We start from the raw sequence: 18,463 nt of genomic DNA, 5'->3' as shown, positions 1-18,463 counted from the left end.
AAATATATATTACTCATAGAGAGTTATTGACTTCTACAAATAAGGATTCGAGGTCAAAGCCAAACAAGCAAAATGACGCTATAAAATTTTGCTCGTGTTTAATCAACTATGTTCTTCCGCACTACGATTTGAAAGTGTGCGCACATATGTTGGCGGAAAATTGGACACCCCGCGCAGACAGTTAAAGATGATAAACCAAATGACTGCATTATGCAACAGAGCCGGTGGCAATCGCTAATCATTTCGCCACACGGCGCGTAACAATACTATAAGCCAAATAAAAATACAGCCGATCTATGTCAAAGGGACACGGCTAACCCAACATTGAGGTTCAACAACAAACTCTGAACAGTCGTAAAACAGCCAGATGTACTGCAGCCTTAATTAAAGTGCAATGGTAACCTTGGAACTATTGTAAATAACTCGATGAAGCCTTAAGGATGAGTTCGCGAGGATGACATCACAAACAACCGATGAGAACCTCTACTGCCAGACGCACCTTTCCGTTTCAAACCCCCTGTAACCCGTCGCTTGAATCCGACAGCCAAGCAGCGGATATCTACAAGGCGCAGCGCACCAGGCGAGCGAACACTTGTCAATTTGTTATGAAGAAAATCCATGTCTGAAAACGTTAATTTATGTAGAAATGATATGTATCACTATTGTAATTAATTGAATTTTACGTGCAAAGGGAAGAAGGAATATCATGAAAACGAATATGTATATAGTAGCATAAAAACGCGAAAAATAATTGTTATGAAAAACACACCTATCGGCCGTCAGAACGGACCATGTGACCATCATCTCTTCTAGATAATGGCCAACTAGGCGGGGTGGCAGATGTGACGTCACACCCTGCGAAGAACCCAATGCTCCGTCACGAGCCTTATAATTAAAGTTTAATTTTGTTCCTAGGAGGGCATAGCCTTCTGCTATGCTTTAGTCAGGCGAAACATTTGGTTCCCTTGACAGAGGACCGCGAGCGTCTCTGTCAACACTCTATGTATCAACAGATTATGCCACAGGTGGCAAAGAACTTCGCGCAGCCTTCTGCTGTGCCACAGGCAAACAAACTCGAATAAAATAAACAAGTTTTGTGTTGTAAACAAAACAGAAGTCGCCGGTTCAACGGTGTTGATGCTCTCGCATGCGTTCTATCGTACATGCGGTACTAGATCATAGGTTAAGAGATTAGTAAGGTAAACAGAGAGTGGAGAAAGTCTCTCTCTCTGAGTTACCGGTAGGGTATATTTAAGTAGTGATGTACGAAAAATAAAGTCAGTTAGTCCACCGTTATCTTGTGTATTAATTCCGCGCCAAAGGTGCGTACAGGGATATTTATTAGAAGAATTCCCTGGTAGGTTATAACCTACACACCCCAACGATCGTTAGGACGTGGCCGGCGCCGTTATCGATCCATACAGAGTGGTAGCTACTTATCTGTTGTTCACTGAAGATGGCAAACTAATCCCAAGTAGCCATATACATGGTTCCTTGTGCAACTTCACTAGCTCAAATCGATTACGAAGGAGCAACTACGAAATGTGCGGTCGTTCAAGCTCAAGCTCAAGCTCGCAATCACTTGCGTCCAATTTCATTGGACGAAAAAAATGCACAGGTTGTAGTACATAAAATTGTCGGCATCGAAATTTTTATTCGGATACCAAATGTCATATAAATGCATGACAGTCCATTTTTTCGATTTTCTTTAAAAACTTTCGAGCAGGGCGCCAATGGAATTATTAAAAAAAAAAAATACCTTTCAATTTCGTTTAAAAGTAGGGCTCGAAAGTTTCGTCTTTCATACTCATTTCAGCCCAATAGGACTTCGGAACATATGCCTCAAAGTGATTGAAGTTTCACTTTCTCGACTAATGAAAAAAGCACAGATAGTAGTACATAAATAAGTTCGTTATCGAAAAATAAAATTTTGATGTCAAATGTCTTAGTCCAAATGTATAAAACGTCGAAATCTGGTTTTATTTTGAAAAAAAAAATCTACGAAATTTATTACAAAAGTTTTTACCATTGGACAATGTAATACTGTTCCTCTAACAAAAAGCAATCCCCGAATTACGATTTTTTCGGATTTTATGAACCCTGTGCATTTTCTTCATCGATCAAAAAAGTGAAACTTTGACTGCTTTGAGATACGTGTTCCCAAAGTCCGATTGAGCTGAAATTTTGCATGGAGGTTTTTTCGAGATTACGAAACTTTCGAGCACTACTTCTAAGCGAAAATCGAAGTTCAATTTTTTTCGTACAAGTCATTACCGCTTTATCACTTTATATCATCAGTCAATTACTTGTTAACAATTTCATAGCTATGAATTTATCCAGGATTTATGCCTACAAACTTTGAACAATTGGATGTAAAAATGGCAGTATTCAAAAGTACGCCAACAAATTTTCAAAAATATGGAATAAAATTGCAAGTCGAACCCGTTACTGTTAGTATGATGAAACTTACTTTCTAAAGTTATTAATAATTTTTCTTACAATGTTTTTTTTTTTTTGTATTTGCTACATATTATTTTTGCAGAAATCAACCTGCAACAGGTACCAGCCGAGCCGGAACCGGAGTTTGAGGGCACCATCCAGAACGTAACTTTTCCGGCCGGACGGGAAGCTGTACTGACGTGTTCGGTGAAAAATCTTGGCCGATACAAAGTCGGTTGGCTGCGTGCCTCCGACCAAATGGTACTTGCACTGGAGGGTCGCGTGGTGACGCACAACTCGAGGGTGAGCGTGGTGCATGAGGACAAGCGTACCTGGCGGCTGCGGATACGGCAGCTGCGTGAATCGGACCGCGGCTGCTATATGTGCCAGATCAACGCTAGCCCGATGAAGAAACAAATTGGATGCATCGATGTGCAAGGTAAGATTCGACACAACTGCAATACGTTAGCCTAGATAGGAAATAATCGGGTTTTGAAGTAATTCATGATCTCATACAGTCATGGAGAAAATAATAAATACGCTTGCAGTTTTGGTTAATTTTCCATATTTTGGGCACTGATTTTAGTTGTTATATGATGTTATGTTTCATCATTACGATCTTCAGACACTCTCTTTCAGAGAGGAACAGAGAAATAACTGGAATTTTTCTGTGTCGGTGATTCCGAAAATTTTTTGCGTGAGTTAGTGCTTTTTAAGGTGGCGAAAAAAATAAATACACTATTGAAATATATATAAAAAACATTCCAAATAAGCTTTATTTATCTACATATCGTTAGCAAAGTGACCTTTTGCGTTACAAAACTCACTTCCAATATTTCGTGGCTTGTACTTTGTTTTGTAAAACCATATTCAATCTTCGTGGTATGATTACCACCAGTTTTTCACTAGTAGAAGCTGGGCTAGCATTTCACGTTGCCTGTACGTCGTTCCATAAGTCTGTTTCATTCTTTAGATGATGCTCTGCAACGTAGAACTTAACAATCTTCCATAGATTTTTGATACGGATATAGTTAGGAGACTATGATGACCAATCCAACAATTTTATATTTTCCTTGAAAACCATCTTCAAGTTTTCAATGCTATATGTTTAGGATCGTTACCCTCTAACGGAGAGGCATGTTTTCTTTGGCAGACGGAAGCATTGCGCTACGTAAAATATCTACACAGCCGTTAGTATTGATTGTCTATTTTTTTTTTTCTTCACATAAAGTATTGATTGTCTATGTTATAAAATGAATGGGTTCCATACCAGCATCAGAAAACAGCACCACACCATTTTGTGGTCACTCCCAAATTTGACTATTTTCTTGGTTAATTGTGCGTTGAAGGCAATATTCACCGGTCTTCCCACCAGCTGCTGACCGTTTGGACCAAAAAGCTTGAATTTCGACTCATCCTACCAAGACACGATGTGCCATTTAGTTGCCCCCTAGTCTAAGAACTTTCTGGAAAATTCAGTTCTTGCCAAAATGTGTCACTTTTGAAGTAGAGTTAAGTTTCCTGTGTACCTAGGTGGTCGATTTTGCTTCCGTATGCCGAAGAAAATATGGATCTTTAGACAGTAGAACGATCCTAAACATACAGTAATGAAAACACGAAAATGATTTTCAAACGAAAAAATTAAATTATTAGTTTGGCAAGCGCAGTCTCTTAATTTAAATTCAGTTAGGAATTCTATGGAAAATTGTGAAAGTCTGGGTTGCAAAGCATCATCTAAAGAATGAAACAGACTTATGGAGCGTCGTACAGGCAGCGTGAATTGCAAGCCCAGCTTCTACTCGTAAAAAACTGGTGGTAAACATACCACGAAGATTGAATATGGTTTTACAAAATAGAGGACAAGCCACAACATATTGAAAGTGAGTTTTGTAACATAAAAGGTCACTTTGCTAACGATTTGTGGATAAATAAAGCTTATTTGGAATGTTTTTTATATATATTTCAATAGTGTATTTATTTTTTTCGGAACCACCGACACAGAAAAATTCCAGTTATTTCTCCGTTCCTCTCTGAAAGAGAGTGTCTGCAGATCGTAATGATGTAACATAACATCATATAACAACTAAAATCAGTGCCCAAAATATGGAAAATTAACCAAAACTGCAAGTGTATTTATTATTTTCTCCATGACTGTAGCTATCTTTTTTAACATTTTTCAAATGTGGGTAGAACTGCAGTTTTTTTTATGCTTCATCGTTTACATTTCCTGCAGTCCTACCGATTACATTTAGTCTGCTTTGTAGTATACTCATTAAAATGCGAAGCATTGCCGCTAAAGATTGAAACTCAGAATTCTTCAGGAGAATTCGTAACGAGTAGGTGTAGATATGAATGTCCTTTGTTTTTGGTTCTTTCACTTTGTTGTAAAATGCCAAATTTTCCCGGAAATGTATTGTAACGTTTTGTTATTTTTGTGTGGGACAGAAAGTAATTTAGTTTCAATGTCCGAGTTGGCAGAATGGCTGTAACTCAAATCTGCTGAGTGTTCATATATTAGCGCTATATTTAATGAGGAATTGTGAAAGTAACGGTCTTGAAATTATTTCTCTCCCCCATCCAAGTGTCAGCTTAAAAAACCACAACTCATCAATCAATTGAAACAAAATCTGAGGTGGGATGTTTTATGCAAATACACAAATGCCAGCAAATTCGCCTATTTGTGCAGCTGTGCAACTTTTAAATGAATAAATATTCTGCCTGGTAGTGGCCGCAGCCAATATGAAATAATTATGCCAAACTCGTTACCTGGCGACTACCGTCGAAAGCTGTTCCGATCAAACCTTCCGTTTGTGCATGCATAACCCGTTCGTCATTATTCGTACATGCAATATTGATTCTACGCCTTTCCAGCGTGCAGTTCGAAGAATCGAAACTTTCCAAAAGCGCAATCAGACCTGCATCCCCCGCCTCACTGACCAGCGTTCTGGTTTTCGTTTCCGATTGAATCGGTTGAAACGCTTGTTCCCGCAAAATTTATTCAATCTAGTTTGCAGTGTAGGAGAGATTGGGGCAGTAAAACAGATTATTATGATTCTTGTAATTTGATATTAACAGAACGAAGTGTAGATTTTTCGAAACTTTAAATTTTCCCTTATCGTTTCGATTGATACATTAAAAAGTTGTCAAGATTTCGAGTGTTTACAGTGAAATCGGTTTCAGAGTAGGAATTCCTAGACATAATTTTTGTGTCCATACGTTTTGTACACCTCTACCCTATTCGACGATGGCAGTGCCGTCCGCTACTGTGGCCCCTGTTAGCATCAAAATTGGACAGAGTTGTTCAAATTATTGGCGATTTATTGCTGGTTCTGTTGTATGAATTCAATATTAATTAACAAGAGCTTTATTTCGACGCGGCTAGAGGTACAATCGAACGCATCGCTTGTCTGTAAAAGCCCTGATACGACACTCATGCGAAAGTGTAATTTCTAGCTCTTTTTATTAAAGCAAATACTCTATATTAACTGAATTCAAAATTCAGATTCAGGAAAACTACACATCTGGAAAGATTTGGTAATTACAGGCGCACAAGTATTATTGCTATACTGTTTTTGCTGTACTTTTCTGATTTATTCAATGCCGCATTGTGCTCTTAGACATGAATTCCGTCAGTATTTTTTGAAATATGTAGAACTTTTATGATTTATAACTGCAGATTGAATTTCTATCCAAAAAAGTTAGCAATGCTGGTTAAAGAAATGAATTTCTTGAAGTATGGTCTATTTGTGAATCAGTTTCATGAATACTCGAATACATGTCATGTTACCTGATCAAATCATGTAGTTCACATGTGTTGAAAGAGAAAGTCATACCTACTTACTAGCAAAAAATCGACCCGATTATTTAACCGATTGACTATAATACCAAAGTAGATAAATATTAAATGCAGCCAAGAAAATGTTTTCAGCTTCGTTGGGATTCCATGTTTCTATTTATATAACGTTTCGTGTCGTTTCTCATTATCATTGTCAGCTTTGGAAAATACTGTGCACGTTATTGTATGCGATATATCGTACAAATCGTACATATGTCCGGACGAAACTGTTGATGAATATTTTATTGGATAAACTAGACACGAGTTCTAGCACTGTTTCAGGTGTATAAATTCCACGAAACCACATCACAATTGATTTTTAGATTTATCATCAAAATAAAAAATAAATAAATAAATAAATAAAATAACAGTCTCCATGTAGTCTGATCTGGTTATAATAATAAAACAATAGATGGATGTGCGTTGCCTCAGGTTTAATTTCATCTTTCACCTGTAGATAAACATGTCATTTATGGTCTGTCCCGCGAGCTATGAACTCACGGCGAGCAGACCTCCTATATCGGTGCACAATAAACCGCGAAATGGCATCAGGTTATTAACACCTCGACGAGGGAGAAACAATAAACCGAAAATCGTGCCACCGGATTCGTTTTTGATTACATACGCGCTATTGCCTGCCCGTAACGTGAAAAAAGCCCATAAATCGTTTTCATTATACCCGCAGCACAATCGCTGTGCGGTTCACAATCCTGACAGAGTTTGACATACGGCACCGGTTTGTTTTTGGGTTCAGAAATCGACTGTTACAACGATTTACCGGTGCACGCACATCTTTCGTTACGTATCAATTACGAATGAGTTCCGATTGAATGGTTGTTGGGGAAATTTTGCGGTAATTTTGTGTTTGTAGTGTTTCAAGTAAGCGAATGTTTTCAACAAGTACATTTGAATATCGCTGTTTTTAGTGCTGATGTGTTGATACGAAAGGTCAGCAAATTCTAACAGAATGAAATTAGTGCTAAATATAAAACTCAAATCAAGACGTATCTTGATGTACAGCTCTTTTATTATATTAGCATATTTGCTCACTTGTTACAGCTCGTGGTTCATGCGTCTGTGCTTCACTTTTTCTAACACTCAAACACATCGAGCACTCCTCGATCTTGAGCGTCCATGTCTCATGGGTATAAAAGACAATCGGGAGGATCAGCGTTCTATAAAACGTCAGTTTTGTACCAGCCTGCATGCTACGGGATTATAGCTGGTAACATAGTCCTTTGAAAGTCCTAGCTTCCTCGCACGGTCTCTGTCTGAACGAGTCGATGACGAGCCCCAACCTCGGCAGTTCACTCTTCCACAGCTCCCGATTACAGTGATGTCAAGAAGTATGTGCGATTTTGTATTGATGTTGCCGTTTTTGGCACATTTGCTCTTCATGCTGCACCTTCCAAGACAATGTTGTATGGTAAGCTGACCTCTTGCTTTCCTGTCCAACGTTACAAAAGTGACTGATGTTTCGTCCACTATTGATGATATCATTCGATTCAGCTTAACTAGTTTTGTCGCAGATATGTTTTCTGCCGTTTTTTTTTATTGGTCACAGTTCATTTTGCTGGACTGTGTCGTACGATATCTTGAATTACACAAACTGGTAAGTCCGCAAGTTGTATTTCAAAACTTTTCTAGAATCTGTAGGCTTCAAATGGTGATTTGACAGCCTGGAAGGAGTGTCAAACTTAGCTCCGGTCCTCACAAGCTCCTATTTCTCACCTTCACGAGTCATACTGGTGGGAGTTGCCTGGGTTATGCTGTTATCCGACAAAAGCTAAGTGAAAAGGTGCGTTGCGATCATTGGCTCGTAATCCATACTTCGGCGGTAGAGAAAATGCTTCGTCAACACGAGCGTCTGTTCACCAAGAACGTCCTGTTGTCGGCGTGGAACTTCAAACAGAGCTGTCTTGATAATCTATCGACGAGACAGGGGGTTGGGGGAAGGCTCAACGAGCCGCCCCGGAAAACAATATGTTACAAACAACGTAAGAGATAGTAAGAATCGGAACAATCGTCATGTACATAGGTAACGAAACAAGGACTACGATTGAAAACTTGAAACATGGAACTGCTTTCCAGGATGCGACAGGATAATCTACGCTGAATTACGAAATTTCGAAGTCGTAGCGCTGTAGAAACTTTGTTGGATAGAACAGAAGCTATGGAAAGCAAGCACCGGGCGGCTACTTTTAACAAGAGTTGTGGCACCACCAACTAAATGGGAACCGGCTTCATAGTACTACGCAAGGTGCGCCAACACATGATGGGGTGGCAGCCGATCAGCGTAAGGATGTTGAGGATAAAGAGCCGGTTCTTCAACTAAAGCGTTATTATAGTCCACTGCTCATAAGAGGGGAGACCCAACGACGAGAAGGAAGCTTTCTACACGCAGCAGGAGCAGTTCAACGATTGCTACCGCATTGCGAACACTACAGAGCAATACCTGGTAGCTGTGTTCATGTGCTCAAAGCTTTCGACGGTGTATAATACCCGCTGAAGTCGAAAGGCACAACCATATTGAGCAACTGCCGAACGCCGGGTTGTACAGGTATCCGCGCAACAGCTGGAGGCAGCGCTACTCACCGAAGAGAAGCTTGGCGCAGCTGCTCTTGAAGGTGGCTGGAGGAGCATTCAATCCGCTAAAGGTAGCACGGCTGTAGCGCTACTAGGTGCAAGGGTTCCGAATGATATAAATGACTGGTTTGACGGCGAATGCAAACAAACATTACTGACGGGCACGGAAAAGCCAAAACTGGGTTCTGCGAAGAAAGAAGCACCAACAAGTGGACCGAGATCGCGTAGCCTTGTACGAGCTGTACCAAGTTGACGGCACTCAGAGGTTCTACGAGAAGCTGAACAGCTTCCGCAAAGGCTACGTGCCGCAAATTGAAGCATGGACGGCACCCCCTTACAGACGAGTTTGAGGTGATTGAAGGTGGAAGCAGCACTTCTATGAGCATCGGAACGGCGATGCAGTAGAGCGCTGGGACGGTATGTCAATAGATCTTCGTGCACTAGCGGAAGACAGCATGATTCCAGTCCCTGAGCTGGTGGAGTAGGAGGAGGAGATTGGCCGGCTGAAAAACAATAAAACTGTTGGAGTAAACTAACTTTCCAAGAAGCTGTTGGAATACGATGAAGAAACACTCGCTAGAGCCGTGCATTGGGTCATTGTGAAGATTTGGGAGAATATTGTGCGTTCCGTCCACAAAAAGGGCGCTTGGCTGGATTTTTATCGGGCAGTCAGTCAGTTCAACGCCGCCTACAAGGTACTCTTCCAAATGTTCGCGGTTTGGCAGGTTCTAGACCAGTTAAGGCAAATTATGGACGATTGCGGATTTCCGGATAAATAACGCGGTTGGTCAAAGCGGCGATGTATCGAGTGATACACACATTCGAGTATTGGCGGTGATCTCGAGCCCCTTCGGAATTCGAAGCGGTTTAAGGTAAAGTGATGGTCTTTCGTGCCTATTGTCTTGAATAAACACGAGTGACACGATATTCCAACAGTCGGTTCAATTGTTTGGCGTCGCTGACGATATCTACAAAGTGGCTCGGACCTTTTCGAAGATGGCGGATACGTACATCGGACTAAAGGTCGAAGTCAAACGAATTGGACTGGTCATTAATGCATCAAAGACGAAGTACATTGAGTTCAAGTTGGTGATGAAATTGAGGTAGGCGTATAATGGCAGGAAATCGTGCCTACTTTGGTCTCCGGAAGACGCTCCAATCGAGTAGAATTCGTCGCCGCACCAAGTTGATCATCTACAAAACGCTAATTAGACCGGTTGTCTTTTACGGCCATGTGACTTGAGTTATGTTTGTGAAGGACCAATGCTGCCTTGCGGTCTTCGGTGGACTGCAGATGGAGATCGAAAGGTGGAGAAGACGAATGGACCAGGAATTGTAGGAGTTTCTAGTAAAGTCATCTATTATTCACGCTGTTAAGATTGGCAGGTTTCGGGGGTTGGGCATGCCCTAAGGATGTCGGACGACATCGTTATCATCGAAACAAGAAGAAAATCGCCAAAAAATTTTGCGCGCTGTCATGAAAAATCCGACTGCGATGGATCAAGACAACGTCATATTCAACGGCTACCCTTTTCAGATCTTCTGTTATTGGGGTGAGTGTTGTGAAAGATTTCCGAATTTGAGCAAGCTTCTTTTTATCAACAATGGCTTGAATGATACTTTTATTGTAGCCATTAAGTTTAGCAATTTCGAAAATATATTCCAGTTCCTTTTGCTCGGCTACTTCACTTAGAGGTAAAGTTTCCATGCGGTGGATCATATGATGGAAGGATGCCAGTTTATGCTGGAAGGGATGGAATATGACGTTAACTTGACACGCCCACTTCGTTCAAAATTTAGGAAATTTTGGATGGATATTGTCTACACTAGTAGAAATACCCAACTCAAAACAAAATTGGGGTCTACCAAAGACCCAATTGATACCCTGAACAAAGCTGGAATTTATGAAATTGCATGCAGTCACTGTGACATGGTTTTCATTGGACAATCTAAACGTAACCTAGGGATACGTTTCAAAGAACATTTTGCAGAAGTGACAAAAGCAAGTAAAGTTTCAAAAAATGCCCCACCACACCTTTTCAAATCAAAAGTGGCTGAACTTATTTTAAACGAGGAACATCCACTAACTTCGGATAACATTCACCTCCTCCACCCCGTTAATAATTTATGGAAATTAGACGTAGCGAAAGTTTAGAAATTTATAAACAACACTCATGCACGCTTCTCAACAAAGGCGCAGGTAATCACCCCTCATGGCTATTCAATCTGCTTCCCAAAAACCCCAGACATAGTACGGTAAACAATCGACCGCATAATTCCCTACTTAACTCCAATTAAGAGTGCTCAATTTTCATTTTTACCTACTACAAATATAAAACAGGATTTACGCTTTGCTCTTTACCAGTCCACATAAGCACTGAGGAAGACTGTATGTCACAGTCGAAATATATATTTGCGCGGACTGAATTTCAATATTTATTTCCAAAATATTTTCTAGTGGATCTCGTGATGTCGTTGGTAGAACTCCGTAACAATTAGTAGAAGAAGCAACTTATGCTCGAGAATATGGAAACACAATCAAAACTCCAAAAAGGGTTATGAGTGAACAGTGTTTGTCTACTGATGCAGATGTAAGAATTACTAATCTAAATTGATGTAACATAATGACTGGATATAAAGAGCACATATCTGCTAATCTAAATAAGCTATAGCTAATGAATAAATTGTTTTATTGTCTTTTGTGTGATATTGTTCAAATGATTGTTGGCTTTGATGTGTACTAGAAATAGTTTGTTTATAAACAAAAATTTTAAAATTTTCGTTGGAATCGAAACCTGCGAATGATTCCATTAGCATCAACGTGGAGCTGAGATGCTAAGCATAAAATATGTGATCCTTTGAAAAAGTCTTCGATTGTTGTCAATAATTCACTAAATCGTAATATTACAAAATAACATTAGGCATAACGATAATAGCGTGTGAAATGTGTAGTTATTTTATGTACGCTAACAGTTGACTCTGAATTGATTAGAAAAAACAGTTGAGTGCGTCAAATAAACAAAACACTTTCTAGGCTCTTTTTTCCTGATAACCGAAAAATTTACGATCAATTGTAATAATCCAATTATTTCTTTTGTTAACATTAACAAAATCTCAGGACAGTTTTTATAGAATCACGGTTGCCTTTACCCATTAATGATTGTTATTATTCTGAATCATCGACAAATACTTGAAAGGCAGAAATAAATTATAAATAAAGTTATGCTAATCTATCCCTGTATTCCGAGCGGTTTTGCCGTATTGGTCTTGATACGCTTGACCAACGCAGGAGAATCCAGCAAGCCGGGTTTGTGGCCAAGTTATTGAATGTCGAAATTGACTCACCGATAATCCTATCTTTGCTGAATAATCGTGCTCCGCTACGCTCACTTTTATCCGCTGAATTGCGCAAAAACGTACAATCAATGTGTCTTCCCGATTCGCACAATTTTTGCACTGCAATCGCACGAGAAATGTGTAAAATGCATAACGCAACACTTGTACTGCGAATACATTAGTATAGATTGAAATCAGAGTATATATCATATACACTGGATTCTCTTTTTACGCGATTGATGCGTGCGCGCAAAAAAAAAATCTCATAGAAAAATCGCGTGATTTTTAACTAATCGTGTAAACCGCTACTAATCGTGTAATCGTGCGGCTGTATCCCCATAGGGGCGGCGTACAACAGCGTCTGACCCGGAGCGGGTGGCTTAATTATGGAATGCTGTATCCCACCAGCTACACCTAAGATGGCAGCCCCATCAGCAGGATATAGGTATCGCGACCCTGGTAAGGTAGCATACCGAAACCTTTCATCAACCACGAACAACGAATTTAGAAATACGGAACGGATCAGTCGGCAAAGACCTAGGCTACGAACACGGAAAAAGATTAAGATAAACGATTGGAAATTGAGTACTTGGAACGTCCGATCTCTCAATAAACCGGCGTGGGCTGGCTTGCTTGCTCGAGAACTACAGCGACAGGGAGTCGAAATTGCAGCGATTCAGGAGGTTCGGTGGCCAAATTCCGGAGAAAGGGAATTCCGTGCAGTAGACCCTATTGCACGCACTTCTTTCAGGTACCACATCTACTATAGTGGCGGCAAAGCAGCGGAACGGGGCGTCGGCTTCGTAGTGTTGGGAAATCAGAAAACAAGAGTCATCCGGTGGAGGCCCGTAGATGACCGTATATGCGTGTTGAGGATTCAGGGCAAATTCTTCAACTACAGTTTAATCAACACCTTCGCACCGACAAACGACAAATCCGATGAAGTCAAAGATAAGTTCTACGACAAGCTTGAGCGAATCTATGACGAGTGCCCAAAACGCGACGTAAAAGTCGTCATCGGAGACGCAAACGCACAGGTTGGGAGGGAGGAATTCTTCCGTCCGGTCATTGGAAGGCATAGGAAGGATCGCATAACAGCAGGAGGAAGGAGTTGAAAACATGAATGGACAGTGGAGCAGTATCCACGTCGCCATCGAAACGACTGCGAGAGAAGTGGTAGGTACAACGCGTGGAAGACAGCCTGATGGCTGGTTCGATGCCGAGTGCCAGAGAGCGACAGATGAGAAGAACCGTGCCAGGAGCCGCATGCTCACTGCGGCTACGCGTCAGAACAGAGAGAGGTACAGGGTGGCAAGAGCTGCCGAAAATAGAACCCACCGTTGGAAGAAGCGCGAGTACGAGGAGCAGGTGCTCGCCAGCGCAGAGGACAGCTATGCTCAAAACGACGTGCGGAGATTCTATAGAACAGTCAACAGAGTCAGAAGCAGGAATTTGCCTGTGCCGGTCATGTGTAATGACAAGGACGGCAACCTGCTTACTGATAAACCGACGGCCAGGGACGGCAGCCAGGTGGAAGGAGCATTTTAAGGCACTATTGAACGGTGAGGAGCCGGATGAGTAGAGCAGGAACAGGATGACGATTATGAGTGACGAACAAGCTGTGGCGCCATCAACACAGGAGGAGGTGAAAAAGGCGATTAGTGAGCTGAAAAACGGCAAGGCCGCTGGGAAGGACGGTATCACGGCCGAACTTCTAAAAGCGGGAAGCGAGCGGCCGTACTATGCGATTCACCAGATAATACTAAGGATCTGGGTGGATGAACAAATGCCGAACGACTGGTTGGAAGGCCTCACATGCCCTATCTATGAGAAGGGCCATCGATTGGATTGTGGCAACTATCGAGGGATAACGTTGCTCAACTCCGCATATAAAGTGCTCTCCCGTATCCTGTTCTTCAGATTGAGACCGTTAACGGAATCCTTTGTTAGCGAATACCAGGCTGGTTTTAAACAAGGGCGTTCCACGACGGATCAAATCTTCACCCTGCGACAGATCCTCGATATGGTCCGGGAGTACAACTTACCGACTCACCATCTGTTTGTGGACTTCAGGGCGGCATACGACTCAGTGAAAAGAAACGAGCTGTGGCAGATCATGCTGGAACACGGTTTCCCTACGAAACTCATAAAGCTGAGTCGTATGACACTGGAGGGATCAAAATCGTGCGTGCGGATAGCTGGCGAGAAATCAGCCGCGTTCGTAACGTTGGATGAACTGAAGCAGGGGGATGCGCTCTCCAACTTACTGTTTAACATCGCTCTTGAGGGTGCAGTACGAAGAGCAAACGTCGAAAGAAACGGTACGATCTTACATGCTTCTTGGTTTTGTGGACGACATCGATATCATCGGTATCAACCGTAAGCCCGTGGAGTAGGCCTTCGTACCTTTGAGGAGGGAAGCAGCGAGATTGGGACGAAGTACATGGTAGCTGGCAGAGTGCGTGGGAGTCCCCGTGGTGTTCGTGCTGAGGTGGAGATAGATGGGGAACGATTTGAAGTGGTTGACGAACTCGTTTATCTTGGTACACTTGTGACATGTGACAACGATATGAGCCGTGAAGTGAAACGACGAGTTGCAGCTGCGAACAGGGCTTTCTACGGACTGCGTAACCAGCTAAGGTCCCGTAGTTTGCAAACTCGTACAAAACTAACGCTGTATATGACGCTGATACTCCCGGTGGCCCTTTACGGACATGAAGCATGGACGCTGAAGGAAGCTGTTCGACGAGTGCTCGGAGTTTTTGAGCGTAAAGTTCTGCGATCAATACTTGGCGGTAAACTGGAAGATGGAGTGTGGCGCAGACGCATGAATCACGAGTTGTACCAGGTATACAAACATGCTGATATAGTGAAGGTAATACAGCGGGGCAGGCTTCAGTGGGCTGGACATGTAGCCAAGATGCCTGACGAGAGAGCCGCCAAAATTATCTTCAGTAGAGAACCAGGAAGAGGCCGTCGTCTCCGTGGTAGGCCTCGCACGCGGTGGATGTGCGCGGTGGAAGAAGATGCACGATCTGCTGGTGTACGGGGGGAGTGGAGAACGGCTGACCAAGACAGAAGAAGCTGGACATCTCTAATTCGTTCGGCCCTAGACCGGTGAACGGTCCGTTAGCCAACAAAGTAAGTAAGTAAGTAAAATAAGTAAGTGTAAAAAAAGATCGCGTCGTTACAAAATCTTTCGCAATGTGGTAAGTGTGTGTATATGTGTGTATTAATTTTTTTTTTTTTTTTTTTATTCTCGCTTATTTTCCGTCGGTCTAGTTCCGCTACTGTTGTGGCCAATCACCGACGCCCAGGGAGGCGACTCCACACCCAGGACCCTATCTCACGACCCGTTTATTAACGGACCGGCGCCAACGGCTTTACTTCCTCATGCGATGGAAGGCGTGATCCCAGAGATTTTTCGCCTCAGAAAATCTCCCGGTGTCGGCTAGGATTGGATCTAGACCAGTTGGGTTGGTTGTGAGTGGATCACGCCACCTCACAACCATCGACACCTATGTCGGCGGTGGGATTCGAACCCAGGCGTCGAGCGTGGTTGGCGGACACGTTACCAACCACACTAGGCCCCCGCTGTGTGTGTATTTATGTGTATGTGTGTATATGTATGTGTATGTATGTGTGTGTGTTACATCTTGGCTCATAAACAATATTTTCCATGTCACACATCGCTTAATTTCAAGAAAATCGCGTAAAAAATATCGCGTAATTTCGAGAAAATCACGTAAAAAAAATCGTGTAGAATAAAATCACGTAAAAAGGCGCGTGAAAACAAAATTCAGTGTACACGAGAATCGTGATGTTCCGGTAAACTCCAGTTTCGAGCGATCGATCATTTTTAGACGCTCGAAAAATTGTGCTTTATTTTCGTGCGCCGGTTCATATGAACGACTTGCTCAACCCTAACAATACTCTGCAGCCAAAACAACCTTCAGCGATTCACGTTCACTCACACAACTTAGTGACGGTGGTGACATGACAGTTACGTGGAATCATTTGCATATGAGCAAGTCCACGCTACTTCACAAATCGATTCTGATCGACCATTTCCGATTTCGCTGAAACTTTGCACAGTTGATAAAGAGGTCATTATATACTACCAGTTCTTCATGTAGACTCACGACTGCTGTTTCGAAAGGGCCTATCCAAAAATGTGACTGATGAATGAAATATTTTGTATCAGAAAATCGACTTGTTCGATTGAAATGGTGTCTTCAGCAAAGTTGTAGGTAATAAAATTGCAATTCAAAAAAAAATATGTATGCTGTAAAAATATTTTTTTCTGGGCAAGTTGTCACAAAATCTAAAATATCTCAAAAACTACCTGTTTTAAAAATCTAATTTTTTACACATTGAAGACGACAATATTTATTACTATCTGTCAAAATTTGGTGATTTTTTTTATTCTCGCTTATTTTCCGTCGGTCTAGTTCCAACAGTGGGTTGTTGTGCCAATCACCGACGCCCAGGGAGGCGAATCCACCCAGAGCCCTAACTCACGACCCGTTGAATTACGGACTGGCGCCAACGGCTTTACTTCCTCATGCGATGGAAGGCGTGATCCCAGAGATTTTTAACCTCAGAAAATCTCCCGGTGTCGGCTAGGATTGGATCTAGACCAGTTGGGTTGGTTGTGAGTGGATCACGCCACCCCACAACCATCGACACCAATGTCGGCGTTGGGATTCGAACCCAGGCGTCGAGCGTGGTTGGCGGAGACGTTACCAACCACGCTAGGCCCCCGCCTTAAAAAATTTGGTGATGGTAAAATTAAAAACAGAAAATTTATGGACGTTTGAATATTTTGTCATTTTCACTCAGAAATTTTTTTCTTGGGTTTTTTCTGTTATTGTTATAAATTATCGCTAAGAGCATGATACAAATCCATTGCGTTGTTTTTGTAACATAATCAATCATTTTGATACTGGCCCTATTGACATCTAATATGCGCCACCCCACGACGATTTCCGCTATCAGACGGTTTTAAAAATTAGACGCGTAGAGAGAGCTAGTCTCTTTACATGCAGACGACATGACGTACAAATACGAAACTCGTTAGTTAGTTGCGACTTGGAATACTTTATCGCTTTCAAGTTTTGGATATTATTATCCGATAGTTTTCGCAGCTGCTTCGAACACTTTTACCATCGAAAGGTCGAATACATTTAATTTTGTACGTAGTGTTAGTCATGTTGTTTGCTGGTCCTTAACACAAACAGTTATTTCACTTAACCACTTATTTATTCACTTTAAAACTGTTTTATGTATAGTTGTTGCTTCTGTTAAGAAGTCAATAACCAAAAAGTTATAAAGTTACGCGCTTGTATGCATTTTTACAGGGGAACATACAACCAAGAGTCGCGTTGCATGTGTAAGCGAGACATCATATGCTGTGTTTGTATTGATGCAGTGATCTAATTCATTCAAGTCACGACAGTGTGTGCTGTAAATCGACTGAAGATGAGGATAATTTTTCATTAATCTTTTCAAGTTGTGAGTAAAAGTTTTGCAAGTAGTTGTAACGGTTACTATTAGATACTCGTGACTTTGCAACATGTGCAAATAATATGACAGTAAGGGTTGTTACTCAACAGGAGAAGAATTTTATTACTTGTAAAATAATAGATTTGTTACACGAACGAAAATATTTTTTAATTACTCTCCAAGTAATAAGTTAAAGTTCATTAGGCAGACAAGGTGTGCAGTAGGGAAAGCGAAAAATAAGCGAACTGGAAATATGATACAGATTTGGAAAAATATACTGCATCCCGACAGAACTTGAGCCCGCAATCTCCGGGATTGCGGATTTGCGGGTTCAAGTTGGGAGATTGCGGGTTCAAGTCCCGTCGGGATGTGGTATATTTTTCCAAATCTGTATCATATTTCCAGTTCGCTTATTTTTCGCTTTTCCTACTGCTTACATTGTCTGCTTAATGAACTTGCATGTTAACGGGTAAAGGCCGTTGTTAAAAATATAAATTTAGTTCGAATAATAAGTTAAACTTTTGCGTGTAGTTATAGCAGCTATTTGGCTGGGAAATAATATAGGTAGGTATGATAGCATGGCAGGAATAATCGATTAAATAGTTAATTATACCACAAAAAACAGCGCGTTGGATTTGTATCATGTTCTCAGCGATAATTTATAACAACAACAGAAAAAAATCCTCAAAAATAAGTTCTGAGTGAATATGATGAAATATTCAAACGTTCATAACTTTTTTGTTTTTCATTTTACCATCACCA

The 18,463-nt window shown here is 41.4% G+C and overlaps 1 protein-coding gene across 4 annotated transcripts in view; it reads left to right on the top strand.

Annotated features, from left to right (window-relative positions):
- The window catches only part of LOC129732763 (lachesin), a 319,022-nt gene that overhangs the window by 135,105 nt on the left and 165,454 nt on the right, over positions 1-18,463 (top strand). For all 4 annotated transcript variants that reach the window (XM_055693966.1, XM_055693963.1, XM_055693964.1 and 1 more), the window contains one exon: positions 2,543-2,878. In XM_055693966.1, the coding sequence (XP_055549941.1) occupies positions 2,543-2,878 (336 nt within the window). The remainder of the gene's footprint in view (positions 1-2,542; positions 2,879-18,463) is intronic.

Source organism: Wyeomyia smithii, chromosome 3 (assembly GCF_029784165.1).
Source record: "Wyeomyia smithii strain HCP4-BCI-WySm-NY-G18 chromosome 3, ASM2978416v1, whole genome shotgun sequence".
Classification (NCBI taxonomy): domain Eukaryota; kingdom Metazoa; phylum Arthropoda; class Insecta; order Diptera; family Culicidae; genus Wyeomyia; species Wyeomyia smithii.
The sequence above is the reverse complement of the archived record's forward strand: the minus strand, read 5'-3'. Positions and strand labels throughout refer to the sequence as shown.